The sequence below is a fragment of the Bos indicus x Bos taurus genome, chromosome 7, assembly GCF_003369695.1.
Source record: "Bos indicus x Bos taurus breed Angus x Brahman F1 hybrid chromosome 7, Bos_hybrid_MaternalHap_v2.0, whole genome shotgun sequence".
NCBI classification, from domain to species: domain Eukaryota; kingdom Metazoa; phylum Chordata; class Mammalia; order Artiodactyla; family Bovidae; genus Bos; species Bos indicus x Bos taurus.
The window spans coordinates 94678103-94690947 of NC_040082.1; the positions used below are offsets into that span (position 1 = coordinate 94678103).

At 48.6% G+C, this 12845-nt stretch overlaps 1 protein-coding gene across 1 annotated transcript; it reads left to right on the plus strand.

The window, feature by feature from the left end:
- The first annotated feature begins 667 nt into the window (after positions 1-667).
- On the plus strand, positions 668-12759 carry ECSIT (ECSIT signalling integrator). Its single transcript, XM_027547655.1, has 8 exons — positions 668-771; positions 7317-7435; positions 9839-10256; positions 10479-10702; positions 11214-11271; positions 11405-11553; positions 11714-11819; positions 12396-12759. Exons 2-8 carry the CDS (start codon positions 7340-7342, stop codon positions 12641-12643), a joined length of 1299 nt encoding a protein of 432 aa, XP_027403456.1. The 5' UTR covers positions 668-771; positions 7317-7339; the 3' UTR covers positions 12644-12759.
- The last annotated feature ends 86 nt before the right edge of the window (positions 12760-12845 follow it).

Genomic DNA, 12845 nt, shown 5'->3' on the forward strand with positions numbered 1-12845 from the left:
ACAGATGGAGTAAGCACTAGCCCAGACCCACGAAACTAGATTAACAGAGCCTGTCTCTACTTGAGCTTCCCAGGTGGCGCTAGTGGTAAAGAACCCGCCTGCCAATGCAGGTTGGACTAAGACACACGGGTTTGATACTTGGGTCGGGAAGATCCCTGGGAGAAGGAAGTGGTAACCCCCTCCGGTATTCTTGCCTGGGAAATCCCACGGACAGAAGAGCCTGGTGGGCTGCCATCCATAGGGTTCACAAAGAGTGGGACACAACTGAAGCGACTTAGCATGCACAAGCACATCTCCGTCACTAATGATAATGTTGAAAACTCAGTGTCTGGCTCAAACATTTGTTGAACAAGTGAAGGAATCCACATCACTTCCACCTTTAATATTTCATTCCCACATTTCAGGTGAGAAAACTGGGGCCGCCCAGGTGTATTCACAAATACACACCTCCGCCTCTTACCCCCCACCCCTCCTCCCACCCCCCACAAGTCCAGTCTCGCATTGCTCAGTCACGCCTTCCCCAAGCAAACTCCTAAGTCCCCCGTGCTGTTGGCCTAGTTAAAGATGGGGTCTGCCTCCTTACGAGGCGGGACCAAGGACTTTCCACCTTTCTATTGGCGTTTCTCCCTTTGGGGCGGGACCTCTCTAAACCGGCGGTCTTGATTTGCTGTCTCCCTGGCGGCTCGTGACCCGGAACATCTCTGGGCAACATGGCGGCGCCCAGCAGCAAGACAGAACGGGCAGGGATTCCGCGGCCAGCCGCGTGAATAGGTAGGTCGCGCGTGGGGAGGCAAGCGCGAACTTCTGGGAACCGGGGAGGCCCGTTCTGGGCTGTCAGTGCGGGAGGGAGGCTTCGGAGGACCCCGGTTTCCGGGCCAGGGCACCATGACCTTTCGGCGTACCGGGCCGGGATGTGCCGGCAAAAGCCGCACTCAGTTTACCTACGTCTCCACGTCCCTAATCTCCAGTTTTGCAGATGAGACAGCTGAGGCTCAGAGAGATTAGAGCTTTCTTTCACGGTCACGCTACAAGCCGGCCGCTAGGCTGGAATTCGACGCCTGGTCTGTCGCTGTCACCCAAAGGAGTCAAAATCCTGGCAGCCAGCCTCAGAGCTGTTGTAGGTACACCCTGCCTAGGGGTTCAGATTTTTAGAAGTTTGGTAGAAATTTAGCTCTTCCTGATTCAACTGATACTTGTTGGGTACCTACATTATACCAGGCACTGTCCCAGGTGCTGGAGACACAGCAATAAGGCAGACACACACACACACACACACACACACACACACACACAGTCCCGGGTGCTAGAGACACAGCAATAAGGCACACACACACGTCCCGGGTGCTGGAGACACAACAATAAGGCAGACACACACAGACATACACACACACACACACACACAAGTCCCGGGTGCTGGAGACACAGCAATAAGGTAGACACACACACACACACAAGTCCCGGGTGCTGGAGACACAGCAATAAGGTAGACACACACACACACACACAAGTCCCGGGTGCTGGAGACACAGCAATAAGGTAGACACACACACACACACACAAGTCCCGGGTGCTGGAGACACAGCAATAAGGTAGACACACACACACACACACAAGTCCCGGGTGCTGGAGACACAGCAATAAGGCAGACACACACACACACTGGAGACACAGCAATAAGGCAGATACACACACACACACACACACACACACACACACACACACAATCTACGAATCAGAAATAAGGGAAACATGTGATTTCAGATGCTAATAACTGCTTAAAATGCATTCATCAGGGTAATGGGACTTTAGATTGGGAGTGGGGTGGTGATCAAGAAAGGCTTCTTATTTGACTATAGACCTGAATGACCAGAGACTGATCTGGGGGAATAAATTCTGAACAGAGAGAAAAGCAAGTTCAAAGGCTCTGAGATGAGAATAAAGCCAACTTGTTTAAGAAACAAGTGTAGCTGGAGCTATCAGTAATAAGAGGTGAGTTTTGAGGGGCAGATTCTGATTTAATTTTGTGTGCTGTTTCAGTGATTTTAGGCAGAGAACACTAAATTTACTTTACATTTTAAGAAGCTCCCTCTGACCACTGCAGGGAGAAATGACTGGAGGCAGGTAAGGAAAGAAGTTGAGACCGGATAGGTGAAAAGAGATCATGGACTGGAGTGGTGGCCTGCAGATGCAGAGAAATGGATGCATTTAATATGGATTTGGAAGCAACAGGAGTAGCTGATGAATTGGACTGGGGGAGTGAGGGATACAGTGGACTCAGAATTCCCAGGTTTGTGATCTGAGTGACTAGCAGCGGTGATGTCATTGGCTAAGATGAGGAGAGACACATTTAAGCAGGGATATGATTTGGAGCAAAATAAGTTTGAGATGGCTGGGGAAAATACCAAAGTGGCAGTTAGGTCAGGAGACTTGGGTTCAGGACTGGTGATAAACATTTAGGAGCATCAGCACATTGATCATCATTTCTCAGACCTTAACACACAGAGGAGAAACCTGGAGTTTTGTTAAAATGCAGATTCTGATTCAGTGGGTCTGGATTAAGGCTGAGATTTAGCATTTCTAATAAGCTCCCAGATGATAATACAAATGCAGCTGGTGCCATAGATACTCTTTGAATAGCAAAGGTTTAGAATAAGGTCTTAATCTCAGGTGTGTGTTAGAGTCATTGGGGTGCTTTAAAATGCTAATACCTAGGCCCTACCTTTGTATATTTTGATTTAGTACATCTGGGGTATGGCCTGGGCATGGGAATTTTTAAAGCTCCCAAGATAATTCTAATATGAACAAAGTTAAAAAACCATTAGAGCTGTCTACAGTAATACAGAGAGGAGAGGAACACCACTTTTGGTAGTTAAATGATGTCTTAAAATAGCAGACAGATAAATTCAGAACGTGGGATTCTTCACAGCCTTACTACACAGAATTCGGTCTCCAGACCAGCAGCAATCAGCATCACTTGGATGTTTGTTAGATGTACAGTTTCTGGCTCCACTGGACCTGCTGAATCAGGATCTGCATTTTAATAAGATCCTCAGTGATTCATCTGCACATTCAAGTTTGCAAACATTGCAGACTTTAGAGAAGGAAGCAGGGCTTGCTGACTGGCTAAAAAACAGGCCTTGGGTGCTAGGAAGAAAATCAAGAGTGTTAACATGGGAGGAGGGCTTCACACATGCGAGATACTTCTGAGAAATTGAGCAAAATGAGGCCAAAGAAATAATCACTGGCTTTGTTAAATGGAGAACACACAAGGGGTCTTTACAGGAGTGCTGTCAGTGGAGTGGCTGGGGCAGCAGCCAAGTAGGAAAGAGTGAGAAAGGAGTATAATATGCAGACACCTCTTGGGAGAAGCTGTGCTATAAATGGAACAGAGATGTGGAGCAGAGGCGGAAGGAGATGCTAGAGAAAGTTTAAATGGTGGTAAGAGTGAGCCAAATACTTCCCAGCTCATTTTATGAGGCCAGCATTACCCTGATACCAAAGCAAACAGATATGACATGAAATGAAAACTCCAGCCCAGGTTCTCTTATGAATATGGCTGCACAAGTCCTCAACAAAATACTTGCAACCCAATCTAGCAGCAAATAAAAAGAATTATACAGCATGACCAAGTGGAATTTATCAGAGAAATGCAATACGAGTTTAACAGTTGAAAATTAATGTAATACATGATATTAATAGACTAAAAGGACAAAATTCACACGAGTTCAATAGATGCAAAAAAAAATCATTTGACAGAATAAAATGAATGCCCTTTCTGATAAAAATACTCGGCATCTAGTAATAGAAAGGAATGTCCTCAACCCAATAGGTCATCTGTGGACAATCCTATGGCTGACATCATAGTTAATGACGAAAGACTGGATGCTTTCCCCCTAAGATCAGGAACAAGACAAGAATGTGCACTCTGGCCACTTCTATTCACCTTTGCACTGGAGGTTCAGCAAGGACACCTGGGCAAAAAAAAGAAATAGAATGCATCCAGTTTAAAAAAGAAGATGTAAAGCTATCTTTCTTTGCAGATAACATGATCTTGGATGTAAAAAGTCCTAGGGTATCCGATTAAAAATATATATATATTAGGACTAATGCAAGTTCAGCAAAGTTGCAAGGTACAGGATCAACGTATAAAAAATAAACTGCGTTTCTGTACACTAGCAATGAACAATGTGAAAATGAAATTTCACAATAGCTTTATAAAGAATAAGATACAAATAAACTTAACAAAAGAAGTAAAGGGCTTCTACACTGAAAACTGTATAATACTTTTGAGAGAAATTAAAGAAGATCTAAATAAATGGAGGGCTTCCCTGGTGGCTTAGTGGTAAAGAATCCGCCTGCTAATGCAAGAGATGCAGGTTCCATCCCTGGGTCAGGAAGAGCCCCTGTCAAAGGAAACCCACTCCGGTATTCTTGCCTGGGAAATCCCATGGTCAGAGGAGCCTGGCAGACTGCAGTCTATGGGGTCTCAGAAGAGTCAGTCATGACTTAGCGACCAAACCAACAACAACAAATAAATGGAAAGGTATCCCATGTTCATGGATCAGAAATCTTAATATTCAGTCAGTTCACTCGTTCAGTGTGTCCGACTCTTTATTTCCCAAATTGATCTACAGATTCAACACAATCCCTATTTTCCAGAAATTGACTGCTGATTCTTAAATTTTATATGTAATAGTGAACGATCCAGAATAGCCAAATAATATTGTAAAAGAAGAACAAAGTTGCAGGACTTAATACTTCCCAATTTCAAAACTTACAAAGCTACAATAATCACAACAATGTGTTACTGCTCAACATATAGATCAATAGGACAAGAATTGAGAGCCCAGAAGTAAACCCTTATGTTTATGGTCAGTTGATTTTCAACAAGAGTAACAGGAAGAAAAAAATAGTCTTTTCAACAAATAGTATTAGGACAAGTGGATATCCATATGAAGTGAACCCCTTCCTCATACCAGCCATTTAGAAAGATTAATTCAAAGTGGATCAAAGATTTAAATGTAAGAACTAAAACTCCTAGAAGAAAACATAGGAGTAAATCTTCATGACCTTGAACCAGGCAATGGTTTTTTTGGATACAACATCAAAAGCACAGCTATAAAAGAAAAACAGAAAACTGGACTTTGTTGGAATTAAAACTGTGTGTTGCCAGAGAAGGAAGGGGCAACCCACTTCAGTAGTCTTGCCTGGGAAATCCCATGAACCGTGGAGCCTGGTGGGCTGTAGTCTATGAAGTTGTAAAGAGTCAGACATGAATGAGCGTGCGCACACACGCACAATAGTAATAACAACTAACACTCAAAAAACATTTCCTAAGAGCCTTTCCTATTCTAAACCTCTTATTTAAACAACAACAACAAATTGTGCTGCAAGTAATAACATGAAAGTGAAAAGACAACTCAAAGAATGGGAAAAAGCAGTTGTGAACCGTAAAGGTCTAAGCGACTGAATTGAACTGATCCAGAACATAAACAACTCAATAAAACCACTCAATAGTAAAAAAACATAACCTAATATTCAAATGGAGAAAGAATCTAAATAGACATTTCTCTGAAAATGATACACAATGGACAGTAAGCCCATGAAAAGATGCTCAACTGTTACTAGTTTTTAGGGAAATGCAAATCAAAACCACAATGAGATGCCCGCTTCACACCCACTAGGATGATGTCTATAATCAAAAAGGCCGACAGCAACAAGTATTGGCAAGAAGGCAGAGAAACTGGAACCCTTATACATTGCTGGTTGGGATACACTGCTGGTGGGGATGTAAAGTGGTGCAGCTGCTTTGGAAGACATTTTGGCAGTCCCTCAAATGATTAAACATAGAGTTACCATATGTCCCAGCAACTTGATTCTAAGTATATACCCAAGAGAAGTGTAAATATGTGTTCACACGAAAACTACACAAGTGTTCATAGCAGCAACAGTCATAATAGTCAAAAAGTGGGAAGAAGCCCAAATGTTCATCGGTTGATGAATGGGTAAATAAAATGTGGTTAAATCCATATCGTGAACATTTTTTTTTTTTTGGCAGTTGAAAGGAAGTCTGTTAGATGTTACAACGTGGATAAACCTTGAAAACATGTTAAGTGAAAGAAGCCAGTCACAAAAGAGCACATATTATATATGGTTCCAATAATATGAAATTCTCCAGGCAGGAATACTGGAGTGGGTAGCCATTACCTTCTCCAAGGGGTCTTCCTGACCCAGAAATTAAACCCAGGCCTCCTGCATTGCAGGCAGATTCTTTACGTTTAGGTTATAAGGGAAGCTCCATGAAATTCCCAAAGGACACAGTAGATTAGGGGTTGCCTAGGGTTGACTGAATGACTGCAAATGGATATAGGGTTCTTTTTTTGGGGGGGTGGGTGGTGACAAGCATGTTCAAAAATTAGATTTAGTGATGGGTGCACAATTCTGTGAATATACAATCGATCCTCGAACAATGTAGTGGTTAGGGGTGCCAACCCTCTGCACAGGTGAAAATACAAATATAACTTTACAATTGGCCCTTCATAGCCATGGTTCCACATCCTTAGATTGAACCAACCACAGGTCATGCTATACTGTAGTATGTATATATTGAAAAAAAAACCAGGGACATCCCTGGTGATCCAATGGGTTAGACTCTGCTCCCAAAGCAGGGGGCCCAGATTCAGTCCCTGGTTGGGGAACTAGATCCTGCATGCCACAGCTAAGATTCAGCACAGCCTATATATATATTAAAGTCTTTATTGAATTTGTTATGGTATATTTCTGTTTTTATGTTTTTGGTTTTTTGGCCATGAGGCTCTGGAATCTTAGGCATGTGGTATCTTAAGCTCCCCAACTAGGGATCAAACCTGCACCCTCTGAATTGGAAGGTGAAATCTTAACCACTGGACTGCCAGGGAAGTCCCACAAAAATAAATATGAAAAAGAAAGAAGTCAGCCTATAAGTGGACCCATGCAGTTCAACCCAGTGTTGTTCAAGGGTCAACCACTGAAACCACATTTAGTTTTATACTAAGGGTCAGCTCTGTGGCATGCAAATAAAGGTATTAAAACAGAATGATCTGGCAGGGAGGGGAACCAATGCAGAAGCAAATTCCTCCAGACAGTAAAGGATCTGGTTCAGAAGAACAGGGACCCCGATTGTAATCATCACTCCTCCTCCACTTTGTGGATGAAGAGACCAGTGGAGCCAGTGCATTAGCCATGCCGTCAGGGACATGGCCTCTGCCCAGGAGAGAGGTCTCATCGCCTTCAGCAGGTGGGCTGCCAGACTGATGCTGTCTCTTTTCTCTTGCCAGGTGGTTGTCCAACAGGCAAAGGCATGAGCTGGGCCCAAGCCATCCTGCTGGCCCGGGGCGCCTCTCGGGGCTGGGGGGGCATCTGCAGCACTGCCCTCACAGGAGCCCCCTTCTCTCAGGTAACTGCTAGTCTTGGGGGGCCAGGAGGAGGAAGAGGCAGGCAGGCCTGGGATCTGCTCCCAAGCCCTCACTATGCACCCAGTGAAGCCAGCTTTAAGAGCAGAGAGGGGAGGGGAGAAGGAGGAGGTGTTTGTGGAGGACTGGGTCTGGGCTGGTCTGTCTGCTCTGAGTGCTAGTTGAATGTCTCTTACTCATTGTACTTAGTCACTCAGCTGTACCCGACTCGTTGGGACCCCATGGACTGTAGCCCACCAGGCTCCACTGTCCATGGGACTCTCCAGGCAAGAATACTAGAGTGGGTTGCCATGGCCTCCTCCAGGGGATCTTCCCAACCCAGGGATCAAACCTGGGTCTCCCGCATTGCAAGCAGATTCTTTATCCTCTGAGCCACCAGGGAAGCCCAAGAATACTGGAGTGGGTAGCCTATGCCTTCTCCAAGGGATCTTCCTGACCCAGGGAACGAACCGGGGTCTCCTGCATTGCAGCTAAATTCTTTACCAACTGAGCTATCCAGGAACCCCTCTTACTCATTATTATTATTATTATTATTTTTGGCTGTACCACATGGCTTGCAGGATCTCAGTTCCCTGTCCAGAGACTGAACCCGGGCCCCGGTAGTGACAGTGCTGAATCCTAACCACCATCCCACCAGGGAGCTCCCATGTCTCTCACTCATTTTAAGAAGTGTTGGTGGACTTCCCTGCTGATCCAGTGGTGAAGAATCTGCCTTACAATGCAGGGGATGTGGGTTCCATCCTTGGACTGGGAAGATTCCACATGCCCCAGGGCAACTAAGCTGGCACACCACTCGAGAGTTAGTGGGCCACAATGAAAGAGCCTGCATGCTTCAACTAAGACCTGATGCAGCCAAATAAATCAATACATATTTTTTAAAAAGCGTTGGTGTCCCCATGGGTGAGGGTCTTGAATTTAAAATTAAGAAGGTCTGAGGTGGGTGGATTTGGGCGGTGACTCTGGTTAACTCCTGCATTTACTTGTAAAGATGTGAGCAGAAAATCAAATTTCCTTCCCTTACCCGAAGTGATCATGACCATAAATTACAACAAGGATGATGATGATGGTCACAGTATTAATAGCTCCCTTACTAAACACTTCTGGTGGCCCAGACCCTGAGTCACGCATTTCATTAGCATCATCTCATTTGTAGTGTCTCCCCTTCTTTGGGGCATTCTAGAATTTGATTTTCTGCTTATTTCTCCCTATGCTTATATCACCTGTAGTAGTGCCTACGCTTTCACTTTACCTGAATGCTTTTTTTTTTAATCTCACCTAAGCAGGATATTGGGATGGTTATTGGGTGCAGTAGGACTGAGGGCTCCAGTCTCAGCTCTGCTGCTTTGCAACTTCGTAACACCAGGCATCTTATGTCATCTCCTTGGGCCTCAGTTTCCTCTTCTGTAAAATGGGTACACGAAGAGGCACTCCTTTGATAACAGTTGGAAAGATTAAATGAGCCTCAGAAATGCTCCACAATGCCTGGAATAGAAGACTATTCCGTAAGGGACTTCCCTGGAGGTCCAGTGATTAGGACTCACCTACCGCCAGGGCCCAGGTTCTATCCCTGGTTGGGCAATTAGTTCCCTCAAGCCATACAGCACAACCGAAAAAAAAGTAAAAGGACACTTGTTGACCGCAAGGGAGCTGAGACGAGAAGGCCGAGCCTCCTCTTGTTCCACATTGGCTGGGAATGTAGGTGGTGGGCAGCTCAACTACATGTGTCTGCAAATGGCCAGAAAACACCTTGAGTATTAGCTTTTGAATTACAAATTACAAATGAATTTTAGCAAGTAGGCAAATTCTCAAACATGGAATCTGCAAATAGTGAGGACCAAATATATATATCAGCCTTTTTTTTTTTTTTTTAACACAAATGGGATGCTACTGTACACACCGTTTCACACTTTCCTTTTTTTCATTTAATGATATACTTTGGAGCTCACTCCTGGTCACAGGACACCTCCTCCATGTGTCTTACAGCGGTGGGTGCCCCTTGTCCAGGCTCATGGCCACTTGCTTAATTTTTTCCTTGCTGATGCACATTTGGTCCATTTCCACTGATGCAGCGGATGCGCAAATGTCATCTGAGGCAGATATGTTTAGAGCGGTCGGATTTAAATACTAGATGCAAGATTGCTGTGTCAGAGGGCGTCTTTTCTCACCGTGGTGAACACTGCCTGCACTGGGATGTTACCATAGCTGTCTGGCTATGGTAACTGATAACTTTGTGATGGCGCCTGGTTGTGGGTCTGTAACCAGGGCACCACAGTTCTTCAGAGGCCATGAGGATGCCCGCTGGCATCTTTCCCAGCAAAGAGCCAGCTGGGCAGTCCCCCAGGGGCACCAGGAGGCGCCAGGTTCCAGCGGTGGTTCTCCATCCGCAGGTACCGCCCCAGGCCCCACGGGGCCTCCGCTGCAGTGCAGCCGCCCACAACCCTGACTCATCGCTGGTCCCACACCCACCCGAGCCCCCCAGGCGGCCCGTCAAGGCCCTGGCAGTCCACGAGGAGCTGTTTAGGCCCGCGCTGGATGGGGCACGCAACAAGGCGAACTTCGTGCGGGCGGTGCAGAACTTTACCGAGTACAACGTGCACAAGCGCGGCCACGTGGACTTCATCTACCTGGCCCTGCGCAAGATGCGCGAGTACGGCGTCGAGCGGGACCTGTCTGTCTACAACCTGCTCCTTGACATCTTCCCCAAGGAGGTCTTCCGGCCTCGCAACATCTTCCACAGCATCTTCCTCCACTACCCACGGCAGCAGGAGTGCGGGATTGCAGTCCTGGAGCAGATGGAGAACCACGGTGAGGCCCGCAGGCTGGAGTGGGGCCAGGGGCTGCCTCCCTCTCCCATGTCTCAGCGCTCTACCCACTCTGTGGTTCCTCGGCTCTGACCTCTCCTCCCTGTCTCTCAGTCTGGAGTCCACCTCTGCCCACCCATCCCCCATCTCTCAGTCATCTCTCTCCCATCATCCCTTCCCTCCTCTTCTCCCTCACTGAGGCTCTGCCTGCATCTGCCTGGCACAGGGGTGATGCCCAACAAGGAGACGGAGTTCCTGCTCTTGCAGATATTCGGCCGCAAAAGCTACCCCATGCTCAAGCTGGTGCGCATGAAGCTGTGGTTCACCCGCTTCAAGAATATCAACCCTTTCCCCGTGCCCCGGGATCTGCCCCAGGACCCCGTGGACCTGGCCAGTTTGGCCCTGCGGCACATGGAGCCTGACCTCAGTGCCAGGGTCACCACCTACCAGGTAGTCACCCCTGGCCACACCCTCGGCCACCTCCTCAGGGCCAGGCCCCCTTCAGGAACTGGAGTGATTCCGGAAGACAGGCCCTGATTCCCTGGTGGAGCCTTCTCTAGATTCCAGGGCCCTTGGCCCAGCTGGACCTCTGCTCCTACCCCACCTCCCCATACTCACTGTTTTCTGGGCATGGCCTTCCTGTTCCTTGAGCAGTCTGTGGCAGCTCCCTTCTCAGTAACGCAGCCAAGGTCATGCAGACAGTGGCAGAGGCAGGATTTTCACACAGGTGGGCTGGCTCCAGGGTTCCCTCCCCATGAGCATCTCCAGGGTCAATGGCTTTGGCTTAATCTGATAGAAGCAAGAAGGTGGTGGTCTTGAGTGATGGGTGGGAGGCCCAGTATTTAGGCCTCAGAGGGGCCCTCAATTTCACTAGAATCCCCCTTCCCCACTTCTCTCTCCCCCGCCCTTCCCCCGTAGGGGCTGTGGGGGCCATAAGTGTCCACCCCTGCTTTCCTTACAGATGCCTTTGCTGAAAGACTCCCCCGACGCAATGGATCCTACAGAGACCCACATCGTAGGTAAGGTCCCACGAAGGGAGGGGATGCCACATTCTCACTGAGCCTGCTGGGAGGGCTCTCTGGGCCCTGGGGCACAGCCCCTGAGCCAGAACTACCCCCACCCCCACCCCATGTGTGTGTGTCTCCACACCAGGGATCCAGAGTCCTGAGCAGCAGAGTGCCCTGGCCCGCCATGACCCAGCCCGCCCAATCTTCGTTGAGGGCCCCTTCTCCCTGTGGCTTCGAGACAAATGTGTCTATTACCACATCCTCAGAGCTGACTTGCTGCCTCCCGAGGAGCGGGTGAGGGCCCAAAGTGGAAGTCAGGGCAGTGGGAAGAGTGAGTTGGCTCAGAGGGGTGGAAGGGGATGGGGGGACGGGAGGACAGGGACCAGGGAAGAGGCCGCAGGTGGCTTCAAGATCCGGGGCCTCTGACTTTGCCTGCACCGCCTCCCTGGGGTAGGAAGTGGAGGAGATTCCAGAGGAGTGGAACATTTACTACCCGATGCAGCTAGACCTGGCCTACGGGAGGAGCAGCTGGGATGACTACGAGTTTAACATTGATGAAGGTAAAAACCAGGACAGGTCAGATTCTAAACACTGCTTGGGATGGGGTACCGCCTCTGGAGTAGAGGGCTGAGAGCCAGGCCAAGACCTAGTCCAGTTACGACTCACCCTCACAGACCCAGCAGAGGCCCAGGTACACACACACACACACACACACACACGCGCGCGCACGCGCGAAAGCACGAAACTCCCCACTCAGGGGCTCTAGACCTGTCAGCCCTCTGTCACTTCCTCCTTCAAACATCTGTGGAACATTCCTGTGCTGGCATCCCAGTAGGGCATGACCAGGACAGGTCCGGTCCATCCCCTCAGGTCAGTGGTGGAATAGACATGTTACATTCTTGGGGTCCCCAGGAGGAGGTACACAACTCAGTCTCTGGTGGGGGTCAGGAGGGTTTCCAGTGGAGCCCTGAAGAATCAGGAGGCGTCACCCAGGTGATGTGTGGAATGGGCAGGCTAGGTGGAGGGGATTGTGTGTGCAAAGGCTTGGACATACACAAAAGGCAAAGGGAGCTTAAAGAGTGTGGGCTGTGGGCGTGAGGGGGCCGAACAAACTGAGGGCCTATCTCTCCCAACAGTGGAGGAAGGGCCTGTCTTTGCCATATGTGTGGCGGGTGCCCATGACCAGGCCACGCTGGCCAAGTGGATCCAGGGCCTTCAGGAGACCAACCCAGCCCTGGCCCGGATCCCGGTGGTCTTCCGCCTGTCAGGGTCCTCCGGGGAGCTCCTGCCATCCTCCTCAGAGCTGGAGGAGCCACCCCCACCCCCACCTGAGGGCCAGGAAGAAGACGACAGTCAGCAGCGACAACAGCAGGGCCAAAGCTGACCCTGGGCGGTCATGAGAGCATAGTCCGCGGACTGGTGTGTAGGCATGACATCACCTATGCGTGTAGAGCAAATAAAAGTCTTCCTGCTTGGGGCTGCCTTGCCTCTTCTCTGGCAGTGTGGTGTCCCTGCCCCTTTAATGCTTGATGTCATGCCTTTTCAAGGGCTTTCCAGAACTGACAGCTCCCTGTCATCCCCGCAGT